Here is a 17455-nt window from a genome sequence, read left to right on the forward strand (position 1 = left end):
TTGAACCATTTGCTTTATCATTTCAAAAATAAGGTAGAATTTTTGAGAGAATGGGTTTAAGAATAATAAAATACTCCCACTTTTAAATTAAGTGATTCATTTTAAGATTTGTAATTTGATAACTTTTTTTGTTGTTAAAAAAAGATGAATAATCTATTGTCACTGTGTTGAACTTCTTACGAGGTTGAAACCCAACTGTCCTTTCTCTGATCTTTCTAATAAAACACATTTTCTAGTTTGAAGCTAGAGGTAGGTGGTGTCCATTGCTGAATTAAATTGGATTTGCTTAATTATTCTGGGGCTGCTGCCTAAAGGCTAGAAAGGGGGGAAAAATGTTCAGGGCAGGAGAAAACCTTGATAATTTTCATGGGGAAGGAAAATTCCCTAGGGCGATGATGGTGAGCCTTTTAGAGCTTTCAGTGATACCAACAGCAGCATACCGTAGGTTCACACAGCTAGCTTAGGGTTTCCCACTTGGTGTTTTTGTTTCTTTTTTTCTTCTTTTCTGGCAGGCAACTCAGTTGATGTACCATCCATCAGCTTTAAAGACATTTGTTTATAGGCTTCTCACACAAACCTATTTAGAAACATATGTTATACAAATTTGTGGAGTTCAGTGAAGGCGTGAAGACTCAAGCTTGTGCACAAGTAGGTATTTTTGTTTAGTTTTTTATTGACCTGGAATATGGTGAGGTAATCCAGTGATGTACAGTGAAGTAGATTATATCAAAGTCTTACTCCTTCCATTTCCTGGACTTGCACTGTCTAAAATATATAAAATTTATCTTAATTCCTAAACTTTATAGATTGACAGCCATAATTGAGTTTACTGCTTTTGTCTTTTCCCCTTCCTTATAAACATTGTTAAGAGTTAGCTGCAGATGGTTATGGAATGCAGTACATACCTGCAGTCAGGTTGAAGCAGTATTCAAGACAATACTAAGGCAGAGTCAATTCTGTTTTTTTTTGTTGTTGTTGTTGTTGTTTTTTGGTACCGGGGATCAAACTCGGATCATTGTGCTTGCAAGGCAGGCGATGGAACCACTGAGCTAAATTCCTGGCCTCTCTATTTTAATGGGAAACTTAGATTTTAGATAAGCAGAGTTGAGAATTAAATTGTGGGAGACACAAGATGGAATTTTCAGATAACCAAACTTTAATTTCCTTCAGTTTTAAAAATAGAAAAGGATTATTAGATAAAGTCCTCTTTGAACTAGAGCTGTGTGTGTATCTGAATGGATGTTTAGTTTACTATGCTCTCCTTGAAAAACTTGAGTTAGAAATTGATTAAAAAACAAGTGTGTTATCTTTCACAGATTCTCTTGGTTTTTGTAAAGCCAGAAATTTTTTACTCAGGAAGTTTACATAATAGGCCTGAAAACCCTAACTGTATGGTTTACTTAGAAGGATTAATGATTAATAGTTCAAAATTATTCTTAGGTAATAGCCCCTGCTTTCATTAATTATTTGTTGCTTTGCAAAATTCAGGTTTGTTGAATTGCCTTGTTTTCCCCTATGCTCTGAAATAAAATTAATTTGTGAAATGTAATAATTTTTGAGTGGGTGGGTTTTTTTGTTTTGTTTTGTTTTGTTTTTTTGCTACTGGGGATTGAATTTGGGACCTTGTGCTTGTGAGGCAGGTGGCAGCACCACTGAGCTAAATCCCCAGCTCGAGTGGTCTGTCTTACACTGGGATTTATGATGAATAGTTAACCTTGTATCCCCTTTCTCCTTCATCCTGCTGGGTCTTCTGTTTCCTTTTCTTACAAAGACATGTTGCACACTATAAACTGCTCGCTTTTTGGAGTTACAGATACCCAAGTGTCAGTGGGAGTTCAGCACTTTTGAGTTATGTGACACAGGGCAGAATTTTAGACGTCTATTCTTTCTTTTCCTTTTCTGTAAAATGGACTTAATTGTACCATCCTCACAAGGCTTTTTGTTTCTTTGTTTCTTTTTCCTTCCATTGCTGGGGCTGTAACCCAGGGCCTTGCCTATGAAGGGAAGTGCTCTACCACTTTAAAAAAGATTAGTTGAAAGCACATCAGTCGTTTATTATTTGTTCAACTTTATTTTATCCCATTTCCCTCCTCCCTATGTACAAAAGCTTGTTTTCATTTTTCCTTTTATTTTCACTTTTTTTCTTGTCCCGTCCTTCCTTTCTCCCTTCCTCTCTTGTTCCCCTTCCCATTTGAACATTCTCTTCTCATTTTCCAATATCTATTTTATATTGCAGCCCTTATTTCCGCTTTCAGTTTCTCACACCAGAGAAACAGTGCATTATTTAAACATGTGTGTCCGATCTATTTCATGTAAGAGTCTGTAATGGTCTCAAGGTCCATCCATTTAGCTATAACTGTCTCAATCTCATCCTCTGTGGCAGAGTAGTACTCCATTGTAGAAAAAAACACATCTTCCTTATCCATTTGTCGGTTGATGGGCATTTGGGCTGTTTCCAAGATTTAGCTATTATAAACTGTGCTACTGTAAACATGGGTGTGCATATAGTATTGTGGTAGGATGCTTTTAATTCTTTTGGGAAGATACCAAGAAGGGGAACAGCTGGTTCAAATGGAACCTTTAGTTTTAGTTTTTTGAGAAATCTCCACGCTGATTTCCACAGTGGTTGCACCAGTCTGCAGTCCCACCAACAGTGGAGAAGGGTTCCTCTTTGCCCACAGCCCTTCCAACATTTGTTATTGATTGATTTCTTGATAGCAGCCTTTCTGGAGTGAAAGGAATCTCAGTGTTATTTTAATTTGCATTTCACAAATGACCAGTGATATTGAAGATTTTTCATATATTTATTTGTCCTTTCTACTTTTTAATCTGAGAAGTGTCTGTTCATTTTAGATGCCCAGTTTTGAATTGGGTATTTAAATTGGGGGTGTCCTGATGTTTTGAGTTCTTCATATATTCTAGATAATAATCCTTTATCAGATGAATTGCTAGTAAAAATTTTTCCCCAGGCTGTAGGTTGGTGGTTTCTCTTACTGTGCAAAAGCTTTTTAATAATGAGGTCCCAGTTGATTCTTTGTAGCATTTCCTTGCAGTCTGGGTTTTGTTCATGAAGTCTTTGCCTACTCCTTTGTCCTCAAGCGTTGTACCTATTCTCTCTTCCCACAGATTTAGTGTTTCCATTTTAATATTTAGATCTTTGATTCATTTTGATTTGAGGTTAGTGAGTGATGAGCGATATGGGTCTAGTTTTATTGTCGGGTAGCACATTAATCATTTAACATAGTCTGATACATCGTAACATACTTGGTGACTCCTATTATTATTTATATTAATATAATTGCTATTGTTGCTGATCTGTGGTTATAATTTATCCCGAAATCAAGTTCCTAGAATAATTTTCATTTGTTTTACTGAAGTTGATCATCTAAACTCCTGTGACCCTGATCTGAAGCATCCATTTTCCTCAGTCCTTTTGTCTCGTCTCTGGTGACAGAATGAACCACGGTAGTCATCACACTTCAGCCCTGTTAGCTCAGCACAGCCAGTTTCCAGAAGATCCTGGAAAGGCAAGGTGGGGAACTCGGGTTCTGGAATCGGAGTATTTGGCCCCAAATCATGTTTACGTACTCCCTCTGGGCCCTGCTCTCCTTCCCTATAAAATGGGCGTAGCAATACCTGTCACCAGAGAGTGGGGATTAAGTGATTGAAACCGTGGAACAGTGTCTGGCACAAAATACGTACTCTAAATGTCAGCTTCTAGTGTAGCTGTTGGCTTATTTTATTAATTTTTAAGGCTTTGTTTTAAATGTTAATTTGTGAAATAATAATAATCTCTTGGCTAGATTTCACAGACTGTGTTACTGTTTTGAGATCCAGTCCAATTCAAGAAACAGTTATAAAGGCCTACTGTGCGTGAAGTGGTGGGGGCCACACATCAATGAGAACATTCCTCACTCTCCAGGAGTTTGTAAACTAGTAAGAGGGATAGGTTCAGGGGATAACTGTTACGCAGAGTAAAATCTCACTGTACCTTTCATAACAGGTAAAAGATAGCTCACTGGTTGCCCACAGTAATTCTGGGGGCAAAGGAGAGTCGAGAAGTTCAATGAAGAAGGTGGGCATTTCCAGGTGAAGAAGAATATCAGGGAAACCTTGATCGGGATGCCTTAGGGGACATCATAGTCCAGGTAAGGGCATAGCCCTTGAGCTACCAGTACCGTGTGGGAAAGCCTGTGAGGTAAGGTTGGTAAGACGAGTGGGGAGGCAGGAGAGTTGAAGCTCAGGAAGGCAGTGATACCTGAAGAGGTACGAAGAATGGAAAGGAGACTAGTGGTTTTTGGGGGGCGGGGAGAAAGACAAGTTCTCCTTTTGAGCTAGTAAGTTTGAGATGTAGGCAGGAGCCTTGTTATGGTTCTCCCATTCTTAGGGGCCCCCCTAAAAACTGCTCTGTGGAAAAGGCCTAATTTAGGGACACTTTCATTCCCAGTGGATGCAGGTTCCCCTCAGATAAGACTTGCAGGGCCTCTACAGTTGAAGACTTGTCATGTAAGGGGACTTCCTTTTGCCTGTGGGACCCTCTTAACCCCCCTCTGACTATTTTCTCCTGTCTCTGAACGTAGGCTGTGCCATCATCATTTTGCATAGTGTGTATTTATTGCACTCATCAGGTTCCACTGGCTTTTGAAATAGAGAAAACTGATTTTTAACATAATAAAATCCATATTAAGTTCAGTAGTGTTTCTAGAGTGGAAATAGGAGAAACAGTCATCACCCTGCTAGCCCGGATGTGCTTAGAGTCATCTAGCTTGTATGAAGTCACCTAGCTTCACACAGAAAAAGGCCTTGAGAAAAAAGGAAAAGAAGTATATTAATGGCAGAATATCTTCGAGTCTAGAGAAATGCATCACTTGGTGAAAATAGCTGTAATTTTTAAATACAAAAGAAAATATTTTACAAATACTCAGTAGTACTTCCTGGTCCCTGAGAGTAACTGCGTTGCCCACCGTCCTTACAGTGCAAATATTCTCTAAGAACGCGTACAGCATTCAGGAAGCTCTTTCTGCTGGATGTTGTCCTCGTTATGAGATTTTCTTTGAGTTCAGAATTGGTTTTTTCATTCGTGAAGGAGGACCCAGTGTTGTAGGAGGTTTTGAGCAAGAGGCAAGACTCTCACACTTTGTGGATTATCGCCCTGCAAGACCCTTCGCAACTTCCTCTCGCCGCCCACAGCCGAATACGGAAATCATGCTGTATCAGGCCACTTCTGCAATTACACACAGTTGCAATTCAAGGGCTCTTTCTTTTATGCTACACCCTTTTGTTTTTAGATTTTCTTTGCATGTGAAAATGTATCTTGTAGGGTGGGATACTCAACTGACACTTCTCTCCTCTTTCTTTGCTGCCCTGCAGTGCTGCAGTTGAAACTCCAGCAGCGCCGAACCCGGGAAGAGCTGGTGAGCCAAGGGATCATGCCGCGTAAGTGCCTCTCTCAGCATTGGATAGAGTTGCCTTCAGGGCGTGGTTGTGTGGATCCAGTGTGCTTGGAAGCATGTCACATAAAACAAGGGTAACTGGACTGATTCTTCATGCTTCTCTGTTATGTATGTTTCTAACTTCAGGAATCTTCAATCCCTAAATAGTTAAGATGGTTCTCATTGATCAAGTTCAGAGAGACAACCAGCATTGGCTGAAAGGGTGCCAGTGGACACCCCCCCACCTTTCAGTCCTGCCTTTCAGAGGGTTTCTGTGCCCTGTTATACTTTCCTTTATGGGCAGCACATATTTTATGCTGAAGTATGAGAAAGAACCCACTTCTTGCATATGTCTAGCCTTCGTGTTTAGGTTGTAAGGAAGAGAAGCCTTTACCCCATTTCTTGGAATGGTTATTTTTAGTGAGCCGCAGTTGAGAGGGAAGGCCTGGGGTACCTTCACTTCAGGGCAGCATGGGTATGAGCGTGCCTGAGTGGAGTCGGGGTGCTGGATTGGGGGCAGAGCTGTAGCCTTGGGGAAAAATGAAACCAAACCTTGGAATCCGTTAGAAAAAAGAAAATTGCTTTAAATACCAGCAGCATTATAAATGAAGGAAAAGCTGGAACCAACATGAGTTTGCTCTTTTTGCCATTTCTAAGTTGTCAGCAGAGAGCATAGGCTCTTTCTCTTTTGTTTATATGCCATCACCAGTTGGATACATCTTAATGAAGTAAAAAAAGAAATATATTATATTATATTTACATCATGCAGCAGCTTCTAGCTTCAAGGTGGGAAAATTGATGTTTTCTACAGAGCTTGCTGCTCTGCTGCCACCGTATTTTCTGACAGTCACTCAAGGTATTAATATGTGCCAATGGATAGTGCAAGATAAATTCTCTAGAGATTTATATGTAGAAGGTCAAGACTGCTTACAAAAAAATGAGACAAATGAGATAATTTTAGAGCCTAGGAAATGCTATGACAAATTAGTTGGTGGATGTGTTAACAAGTAATAGGATTCAGATGAGTCACTTGGGATGAAATGGCCAAGAAAGGCCGCCCTGAAGAGGAAATATTGGAGCTGAGATCTAAAGGGTAAGTGGGAGCCAGGCATCAGAAAGTGAGAAGACAGCTCAGTGAAGAGGAAAGGCAAATGTCAGGGCTTGGTGCAGGCAAGAGCTAGAAGGAAAGAACATCAAGGGTGCCAGTGTCACTGAAGCATAGTGAGTGAGGGGAGTAGGGGCAGGTGGAGATGGCTGAGGGCACAGACCCAGAACCAGGGCCTGTCAGCCACACAGAGGAGGTGGGTCTGATTCTAAGTACAATAGGAAGCCGTTGAAAGTTTTTCAACAAGTGAGATGGTATTTGATTTATATCATGATAGTGAGAGGTCTGTTTCTAAGAATTAGAACCTAAAGCACATGTAATCAGCCGGAGATCTCTATTCTAGGCCTTAGCCAAGAAGCCTGAGTCTCAGTTAATCCTTTTCTACAGTTTACTACTATGTGCTGTGGTTCTCCAGTGAAGGACTCCCTACCTCTAACCTGTCAGGTGGCTTGTGAGGTGGTTTAGTACTGTGATTGAGTAGGGCTGCACTGTCCTGTGCAGAACACTCCAGACCTAGTGCTCCGAAAACCCTGCAGAGGAGCAAGTCAGCCGCCATCTCATCCGCCTCTCCCTTTCACGAGACATGATGCAATTAGTGTCTGCTTTGTCTTAGTATCGTAGACACTTAGAAATTAAAAAAATAAGCACTCTGCCTTCCCTTAAGGCATTGAGTAGCCAAAATTGGGGTAGCCACAGTTGCCCACTCACAAAATAAGAGCAGTTCAGTGCTGATCCTTGAGATGCTGCCTGCAATCACTCTACTGGTTCTGAGAGCATAATGTTATTTCTTGGGTTTGAAAAGCCTGACAGAGGGTGAGGCCCTGTGTTATTATTCTTGTTTTTCACCTAGTATCAGGCACTACTATATACTGTAGATCATTGTTTAACAGAATTTATCAATTACAGTTTCCTTCCTTGGAGTATCTTGTGTTGTTAAGACAAATGATGCTTCAGTTATTGCTGTTTGCTCTTTGTACATCCAAACAAACCATGGACTTCTTGAGACAATATCTTATGTTTCTCATCCTAAATGTGTGAATGAAGACATTCTTTTTTTTTTTTTTTTTTTTAAGAGATACTCTTGGTTTTTTTGTTTGTTTTTTGCTTGCTTGCTTGTTTGGTGCTGGGCATTAAACTCGGGACTTTGCGCTTGCGAGGCAGGTGGTGGCGCCACTGAGCTAAATCCTTGGCCAGACATTCCCTTTATTTTGGTGTTGGAGATTGAACTTGGGTCCTTGTGCTTGTGAGGCAGGCAGCACCACCACTGAGCTAAACCCCCAGCCTTAGACATTCACTTTTAAACAGGGATGTGTAGCTGGCTGTTGTTGTGCATACCTGTAAACCCAGAAATCTGGGAGGCTGAGGCAGGATGGTTGTAATTTTTGTTTTTTGTTTTTACTGGGGATCCAATTCAGGACCTCGCACTTGCCAGGCAGGTGTTGTGCCACTGAGGCCCAAAGGAGGATTGCAAGTTTAAGTCTAGCCTAAGCAACTTTGTGAGATTCTGTCTCAGAATTTAAAAAAAAAAAAGTCCTGCGAACTTAGTGGGAAGACCCTGTGTTCATTCTCTAGTACCTACACAACACGTGTGTGTGTGTGTGTGTGTGTGTGCACGCGCGCGCGCGCACGTGCGCATGTGTGTATTGGACAGACAGACAGGAACAGATACCACTCTGTTGCAAATCTGCTGGGATTCGGTACATAGAATTTGGAAAAATGCTCCCATTTTGTCAAGACTCTTCTAAATTTTTCTGTCTGTAATTGTGTACTTTGCACTGTTGTCTGTGTCTGTGAAGTGAGAGTGACTGCCTTTCTGTTAGGGATAGAAGTGACTTGCTTCTGTGAGAATACCTGCTTCTTCCCACCTACCAAGAGCCACTTTCACCCGTGGGAAGTCTTATTTTTGTGTGTTCTAATGAAGGAAGTAGGTAGCAGACTCTTGGATTATGAGAAAGAATGTTGAAACCTGAGAACAGTTTGCAGTGTGAAATGTGTGCGATGCTACACGGATAGGGTCTTGAGCTCCCAAAGAGGCTGCTCCTTATTGTGCCAGCCCACTGCCCAGAGTAGCCCCTCATCACCCCTGCAGTCCCTGACTCCTGCCCTCTCCCTATCATTTGCCTCCCCACTGTCTTTGCTAACTCTGCCACTCACTGCCTCTGTCTTTTTTTAAAAATGTGAGCAGTGCTGGAGGCAGACTGCAGATGTTCAGCAATTTGTTACTGAGATTTGGAGCCTGAAAAAGTGGGCTCCTAGTTGAAAGGATGCCTTGGGTTCCCATTGTGTTGGCTTGAGGACTTTCTTAAAGGAACTCTTAAAGTTTGTTACACATTTTAGGAGAAAGGCAGGGCTTTCAAGCCAGGGAAGGATCAAGGTTGTCATGGCTCTATTTTTCTTAGCATTTCTGGTTTGTACCTTTATCAGACTCTTCTCGTTCCAGCCTTTTTCTAGCTCTGGGAAGAAAAACCCACCCAGATCATTTTGCAGGATGTTCACACAGGTTCCCACAAGTCTTTCGCTTTAAACTTGGTTATCTGCAGGACACAAGGCACTTCAGTGGCTCCCTTCTCTTTGGGGTCATTCTCATTTCTATACATAGCTCAGAGTTGGGGGATGGCCTTTCCAGAGCATTTAGGGGATCAGAGTCTCCTCCAGTTCCTAAATACCTTACTCTGCTGCTTGATGTTCGTGTGTTTCAGTTATGGGGTATGAAGCTGGTTTCTGCTGTGCTGTTAAACAGGATCACTTCCCAGTATCCTTTATTCTCATCAAGTAAACATATGTCTCAAATTTAACGCCATTTAAACCCTACCAAGTACAGAGTGCTGTGTAGCAGAGGTCCATATCTAAACTTTCTCAAATGCCATCTGAAGGTCAGCATATTTGAGGGAGAGGGAAGATGGTACAGACAGGGAGCAGGTCTTTTTAAGTCAGAGATTGTGCAACCTGGAATGCCACTATGTCCCGGAGGAAGACGCGGAGAGGAATGAGATCATGAGGTGAAGGCGAAAGTTAAGAAAAGTCTTCTCCCGGCGAGACCTGTTGCAGAGAAATGACAATTTAAAGGAAAACGTGGGTGTTCTCCTGACGTAGGCGAATGAGAAGAATTCTCCTCTGACCTCTCTGGATGTGTGAGAAAAGCCACATTTGTCTCTTCTTGCTCTGCCTGTTGTTGCATGCAGACTCCTTGAGAAAAAGCACCGAGCAGCAGCATGTTCTAACTCCAGTCCATGTGCAAATAGTAGGAAAATGATGCCTTGACAAGCATCTGGAGATATAATTATTTCTGGGCATGGTGGTGCATACCTGCCTTGCCAGCTCTCTGGGAGGCTGAGCAGAAGGATTGCAAGTTCAAACCTAGCCTTGGTGACATGGTAACTTAGCAGGACCCTCTCTCAAAATTAAAAAAAAAAATGTAGCTCAGTGAGAAGTCCCTAGGTTGAATCCTCAGTATTAGAGGGAAAACAAAACAATTTATTTTGTCGTAGAGAATCTAGGGACTGATCTTGAGTGAGCTTGTCTTTTCTTTCTTTTTATTTGCAGTGCTGGGGAGTGAACCCCGTCTTTACATGTTAGCTCACACTACCACTGAGCCACACCCCCGCCTTTGTCATTTCATTTTGGATGGTGTTTACTTGTGCCCCGCCACTACTGTAGGTGACTCTTCCCTCTGAGTGATCAGTAGAAACCAGAGGTGTGAGGGCAGCACAGTGCAGCAGGGGCATCCAGTCGGTCGGTGCCAGTCCAGAGACGCGTCAGACTCACTGGCCCTTGGAAGGTACTCAGTTGTACTGCCAAGTAGAAAAGTGAAGAGCAACAAGCTAGTTTGGAGGGGTGCATAGGTTTGCAGGTAGACCTGTGATCTCACATTGATCCTAGAAAGCATGGCTTCATATACGTAGTAGATGTATTTTTGCAGCTCTGTATTTTTCATAAGGTGTAGTACATTTTGACCCCCCCATTCTATATTTTGATTTCTTTGTCGTTCTTCAGCTGTCATTGTTAGCTACATGGTCTGTACAGAGTTGATGTGACCCCCCATAGCACTCACAGCTAATCTAAGCAGTCATTTTACTAGGCTCCAATGTTAGCTGAAAAAAATATCCTCCTCATCATCTGACTAAAGAGTCTCTTTACCAAGTAGTTTCTTATCTATACAAAGGATTGTGTAATGCAGGACTGATTGCTATGGTGCAGCTAAAAATTCTTTTCCTTCTTCCCCTACCCACTTTTCACGCTTGGGATTGAACTAGGGCCTTTCACGAGCTAATCACACACTCTGCCACTGAGCTACAGCCAGCTCCTCTGTGAGCTGCAGAAGCTGGGCCAAAGTCCAGCCAGAACCCCTTTCCAGGAAGAGCTCAGGAAGGACCTCCCCCAGCCCCACCATTAGCCCTTTGCTTGATGCCATCACCACCCTGGCTCTTGTCTTCTTTCAGGTGCTCACTCCCAGGGTTAGGGTTAGCACAACCCATTTACTCCTTCAGGTACAGAGATATCTTTGGATGAAAGAGATTGTTTCTTTGTACTTCCCTTTAAAAAATATTTTGTTTTGGCACCAGGCTTGTTGGCATATGCCTGTAATGTAGCACTTGGGAGGCTGAGTCAGGAGGATCACTAGGAGATCAAGGTCAGCCTGGAACACATAGCAAGATCCCATCTGAAAAAAACACAGGAGTCAAATACAAAACAAAAACACACTGGAGTCAGGAGAACCTGATTCCTAGATGTGAAGCTGGGAGAAGATTGTGTTAGGCTATGGCATGTGGCCTGTGCAGTTCCTTGTTTTACGTCAGGAGATGACCAGCTGTGTGGGCATGTCACATCCATGCGTTTGTGATAGATGCCAGCATCCTCATCCCTCTTTCTGCTGTTGCAGGTGTGTTTCCCTCAGTGATCAGTGACGAGTAGAGAGCCTCCTCTTTAGCCAGTTGCTGACAAGTAAATCCTAAAAGAGCCTGCACTAAGTGGTGTGTTTCTAGTTTCGAGTGTATTCCCTGAATCCAAAAGAGTCCAGCAGTAAACTCTGGTAAATAGCCGATGCTGTTTCTTCTTTATTTCTTCCTTTCTTGTCATTGTTGTTTTGCCAATACTGGGAATTGAACCCAGGGGAGATCTACCACTGAGGTACTTCCCCAGCCCTTTTTATTTTGAGACAGTGTTGCTAGGTTGGCCAGGGAAAAAACTCAAACTTGGGATCCTCCTGCCTCAGCCTCCTGAGTAGCCCAGATCATAGGTGTGTGCTCCTGTGTCCAGATCATGATTTATTCTTTATCTGAATTATCCAAGGCCAACTTTTCTCCAAGATAACAACTGAAGGTAGAGGTTATAAATCACTCACACTAATTTTACCTGAACACTATGAATTCCAAAGAATCATGTTCCCAGAGAGCCCTCATAGGAATTTGATGGTGGTGCTGATTTAACATCCTTCAGCCTAGTGGGTGGGATTTTATTTGCAGAAGGACAAAAATGGTTTGTTGCTTGTATCTGAACAGATGACATAGGCATATTCTAAAAAGGCAAATTTTTTGTTTTGTTTTGAGCTTTATCTAAGGAGTGTGTACTACAGTGTGTCAGGGGTGAGCAGGGTGGGCCAGAGATTTAGCTCAGTTGTGCCACTGCCTGCCTTGCAAGCACAAGGTCCTGAGTTCGATTCCCATTACTTAAAAAAAAAAAAAGTGAGCAAGCAGTGTGGAGCAGAGCTGCTTGCTTTGTGGCAGTGAGGACAGAGAGGAAGTGAAAGGGGTTGGGGTTCCCCTCCAACTTTAGCCACTTGAAGGCTCCACCATCTCCTGATAGCACCATGGGCTAGGGGGCAAGCCTTTACCACGTGGGCCTTTGGGGAATGCTTACCTAAACCATAGCAGGCAAGTTTGCATGAGTTGGCGCCTGTTCTTTTGAAATTGACTGTGTCTGCTGACTTCTCTTGGACAGGACTGAGTGACTGTCTCTCCCAGTCTTGGTCTCTTCCACCACCAGTGGGCTGACAATGGAAGACTCTCGAGCAGCCTGCCCTTCTGGGAAGGAGCGGGTTTAGCATGCTTGGGTCTCTTCTCCTTACCATCATTCTTGGTAGTTGGCGTTCCTGCTGGTTTGGGTGGAGTGACAGATCAGGTGCCAAAACAGGGGTGGTGGCAAGCCTGCATACCAAAACAGGAAGTGCTTCATGACAGTGAGTTTGGATCCCTTCTTGCCCCAGAAGGTGTGGTCCTTCCCCCTCATTCTGCCACCCAAGATCTTTGATTGATGTGAACTTAGTTCTGGCTGTCATTGTCAAGGGCAGTCCTGGAGCTGTTGAGACAGCTCTCTGGTTACAGTCTTTAGTAGGCAGTTTAGTGGATGGGACAGCTCAAAGCAGAGGGGTGAAAAAACGGAAATCAGAATCATTGAGCTCTTTGCACTTGACTTCACACCAGTGCTGCTGCCTTTAGGAGGTGGATGACACAAAAGAAAGTTACATCAGTGATAGTGCCTTAGGGTGATAGAAGCTTTTAGCAGATGGCAAAGCATTTTTTTTTTCACTTTTTAAATGCTAACAGTTACCGGTACAGTAGTAAGTAAAATTGCCATTTTTGTGGCTGAGGATCTGTGCCTCATAATGGTGCTGCTGGTCACACTGCCCCTGAAAAATGGAGGCAATTCCTCAGTTCTGGTTTCCTGGCTCCAGACCCATTGCTAATTCCTGAGGGTCCCAGTTTATACAGCTCTTGCCAACATGAGAATTTTGTGATGATACCCTGCTATGCTTTCACCAAAATTTCAATTTTGAAAATGCTTGAGAATTAAAAACTGTCAGACCAGGATCCATAGTTGGTGATATCAGATGTGAGGCAAGGAGGTGGAAGTAAGCATGACTCCCTTATTTTTCATTTCTGTGGATTGCTGCCTGTGTGAATGCTAGTTGGGTGTCACAAAGGCCAGCTCTCCATTTCTGTCGTAATAACCCTTGATTAATTCAGAGGCTCTTCATTTTTTGTGTGTCACGGATTCTCCTTGTAGAATTCTGCACATCCTTTCACTAGGCAGTTGCACAAGTACCAAAATTTAGCGTGTAATTTCCAGGCCTGCTGTAAAGCTGGTTCACTTTACCCTAGGCTGAGTCCCTGCTCTGCCTATATATGGAATCCTAAGAAAAATAAATCATGTGCCTGATGCTAGTGTCAACCCATACACACTTGTGACACAGCTGACTCTGCTCTTCTGTCGGTGCCTGCAGGATCCTCTGCATTTCCTGCACTAGGGCTTCTCTGTGCTGCTCCTCCTCTGGGTACCTTCCTTTGAATGTCATTACCACATCACTGACCTATACAGCAGGGCTGGGGTCTTTCCCTCTAGCCATTAGGCAGACCCTAGCCAGGGTGTTAGGAAAATGGCAGAAAGCCCCAGTTATTTGACTCCCGGCAATATATGCATTGCAGTGATCCTGAAAGAAGCTCAGGAAATCAGAACTGCCCACATAGCCAGCACAGTTGAAATTTTGAATCAGGATGTTGAGAAAATCTTATCAAGTCCTTCCTCACAGTATAGTGGTACCTAAGTTCATGAACTTAATTCTTTCCACTTGTGAATCAAGGTACCGCTGTGCCTTTTTTTTTTCCTTCCAGAACTGGGGATCAAACTCAGGTCCTTGCACTTGGCAGGCAGGTGTGTCGCCACTGAGCTAAATCTCTGGTCCCAACACTGTACTTTTTAATCACTTGCCACCAGGTGGTGGTCAATGAGCAAATAAACCCTTTCTCATATCATTTTTTTGCCTTTTGGACTAGGAAAGCAAATTTTGGTGGCAGCAGAATCACTTAAAGATCTCATAAAAGTTTAAATTTCTTAAGGCCCAGGAATCTGCAGTCCAGGAGTCCTTGAACCCCAGACATTCTCGTGCAAAGGTCTGAACCACACCAAACAGTGGAGGAGATGACTTTTTTTACATCTTCTCCTGTGATGTAAGGTAGTGCTCTCTGTTTCTCCCCAAACACTGAAGCAGAGGGCAGCCCTGTCCACAGGATCCAAGAATTGATGGCAAAAGCAAATTCCGGAGCTAGATGTGGCTGAAGCATATAAAATGAGTAAATACACACAGCTCATGAATCCCTGCCTCCGATGCTGGGAAAAAAAAGCCTGACTCCTTGCCTTTCATGTGGCCTTGTGCCGATCAGTGGTCAGAGCTGGCAAGAACTGCCTTCTGCTGTGTGCCACCCTCCTGTGCTGGGGCCAGGGATGTGGCAGAGAACTGTTAGCTTTGGATGAGTTTAATTATTCTACCACTTCCTTTTCCACTCTGTTGGCTCCTTCGAGAGAGGGCTTGGGAGGAGTGGGATAGAATGTGTGCTCCTTGACATTTTCTAAGGTTAGATTGGAAGTCCTCCCATTGTCTCATTGCCAATATTAGAAAAATGACAAGGAGACATTTATTTCCAAAGTTTTAGCCAGGAAAAAAAGGTCAAAGTGAGAGATGAGATTAAAATTACTGGATTGTTCCCCCATCACACTTTTTTTTTGTGTGTGTGGGAGATGGTTGATCAAGGTCTTTTTTCCCACCACTGTCAGTACTGTGTGCTGTATTGCTGAGCCATGGTATTTGGTAGGTTAGGTTTATGAATTGCATTTTGTTGCTTATAATATTTTCAGCTTATGATGGGTTTATTTGGGCATAGTCCCATCAGAAATTGAGAAATGTGTATACACATACACATGCGCGCGCCTCTACACCTCACTTGGATATCACTTAATAGTAATCAACTCAAAAACTGAACAGAGTCTCTGCAACCCTAGCCCAAATTCATTCCCCAGTATTCCTTGCCTGAGAGCGTTAACTGCCACAGCCATTTACTCAAGTCACTCCATTGTTTTTCTTCTAAATGGCCTCTTGATCATTGCTGGAGTGAACTTGTAAAAATGAAATTCCAGTTACAAAATCAGTTTTTAATCAGTTCAGGCAAAGATCGGTGATAAATGCTGAGACAATTAGGTAAATGGTTGTTAGGGTATAGGATTTTCACACTGCCTCAAAATGTTACAGCATAGACTACTTACGAACTGCAGAGGAGAAAGTGCTCCCTTTAAGATGGAGTGATCTGGGGCCCGGGATGTTGCTCAGTGGTGCCACCACCTGCCTCGCAAGTGCAAGATCCGAGTTCCATCCCTGGTACCAAAAAAAAATTTTTTTTGAAGTGATCTGGTGTCTCCTTTTCAACTTTTAGCATCATCAGCGGGTAGACATTGCTGCCCTATGTGTCCTGATATGAAGTACTTATCATATAGATAGTCTTCTTGCCAAAAAATGTTTAGTTTTAGTTGTGAGGAAAGATTCAGAATGTAGAATATTCTGTGGGACAACTGATTTAAATACTTAAAACAAGTCAGTGGCACAAAAAACAACAATGTAGTTATTGTTCTAGATTATTACTAAAGAGACAATAAAATACAGATTCTTGATTAAATCTTGGGTTTGGGGAAAATCCAGACAGGCATAAAAGACATTTTTGGGAACTAATATGGGCTATGAGTTAGATTATATTATTAAATTAATGTTCATTTTCTCAGACAAGATAGAAGCCTTTTAGTTATATAAGAGAATGTCTGTATTCTTAGGAAATGCACAGTGAAGGAGTAGAGGCGAAGGAGGATCACAGTGGGTATCTGCGGTTTAATTTCTAGTGATTGCATAAATGAGAAAAAAATTGCGTATGTGCACTGAGGGGAGGAAGGCGTTGGAAGGGACAGAAGAAGAGAGGAGAGAGAGTCTAAGTGTTATAGGGCTCTTCATTGTTCTTTCAGTATTTGTGTAGGCTTGAAAGATTCCAAATTCAAAGATTGGGAAAGGTGTCATGTGAATGTAGGCATGGGGGAGAACAAAAATGTGGAAATTACCACATGTGTTTCTGCACCTTTGTTTCTTTTCTTTCTTCCCTGTCTCTGTCTTACGCTTGTCAGGCAGGTGCTCCGCTACTGAGCTACATTCCTGGCCCTCCTTTTTTTTTTTTAATAGGACACATGGTGGCTACACATTGATCTCAGAAATCAGAATTTACTAAGCCTGTTGAATCTGTAGATTTGTGTCTCTTGCCTCAAATTTGGAGAGTTTTTAGCCATTATTTCTTTAAATGCTTTTCAACCCCGCCCTCTTTTCCCTCTCCTTCAGAACTTCCATAACACAATGTTAGATTGTTTTTGGTTAAAATCCACAGGTTCTTGGGGGCTCTGATCATTTTTTTCCCCAATCTGTTTTCTTTCTGTTGTTCCAGTTCATTGATTCTTCCCTTTGCCTCCTGCGTTCCACTGTTGAGCTATCCATTGAGTTTTAAATCTTATTATTATGTTTCTCAGTTCTAAAATCTCTGTTCATCTGGCCTGGCTAGCTCATTTAGTAATGTGTGAAACTTAAAGTCTCTTCATTTTTCATATCTTCTCTTTCTTTGCTGAGACTTTCTATTTCTTTGCTCAGGCTGTTTTTTCATTTGTTTTGAGTATGTTCACAATTGTTCATTAACACATTTATAAATGGCATTAATGCTTTAAAATTTAGTTAATTCTAGCATCTGTCATCTTAGTTTTGGCATTTCTTGATTGCCTATTTTTCAGTGTGAAATGTTCCTAGTTCTTGGTGTGCTGAGTGATTTTTTTTTTTTAATTCTTGCCATTTTAATGAGTCTTGGTATTTTATTTCCTTGTGTTTTACTGGCTTTCTCTGAGACTGTGCTGGCAGACAAAGGTGGACACAGTTCCACCTCATGACAGCCAGATGGAGATAGAAGTCCAACTTCCCCCTTTAGCAGCCATTGACCCCTAAGTAGGCATGGGTGTTCCAGCTCGCATATGTTTCCACCAGCACCTGGGTGAGCCGACTTTGTTACCACTGGATGATGATGAAAATCTTGGTCCTCATCCCTCTCCCTCTCCCTCTCCCTCTCCTCCCTCC

At 42.4% G+C, this 17455-nt stretch overlaps 1 protein-coding gene across 2 annotated transcripts in view; it reads left to right on the top strand.

Annotated features, from left to right (window-relative positions):
- The window catches only part of Mrtfa (myocardin related transcription factor A), a 92904-nt gene that overhangs the window by 53359 nt on the left and 22090 nt on the right, over positions 1-17455 (top strand). For both annotated transcript variants that reach the window (XM_033766208.1, XM_010612443.3), the window contains exon 2: positions 5371-5436. In XM_033766208.1, coding sequence (XP_033622099.1) covers positions 5371-5436 — 66 coding nt within the window. The remainder of the gene's footprint in view (positions 1-5370; positions 5437-17455) is intronic.

The sequence above is a fragment of the Fukomys damarensis genome, unplaced genomic scaffold (genome assembly GCF_012274545.1).
Source record: "Fukomys damarensis isolate Sample0158 unplaced genomic scaffold, DMR_v1.0_HiC HiC_scaffold_19, whole genome shotgun sequence".
NCBI classification, from domain to species: Eukaryota; Metazoa; Chordata; class Mammalia; order Rodentia; family Bathyergidae; genus Fukomys; species Fukomys damarensis.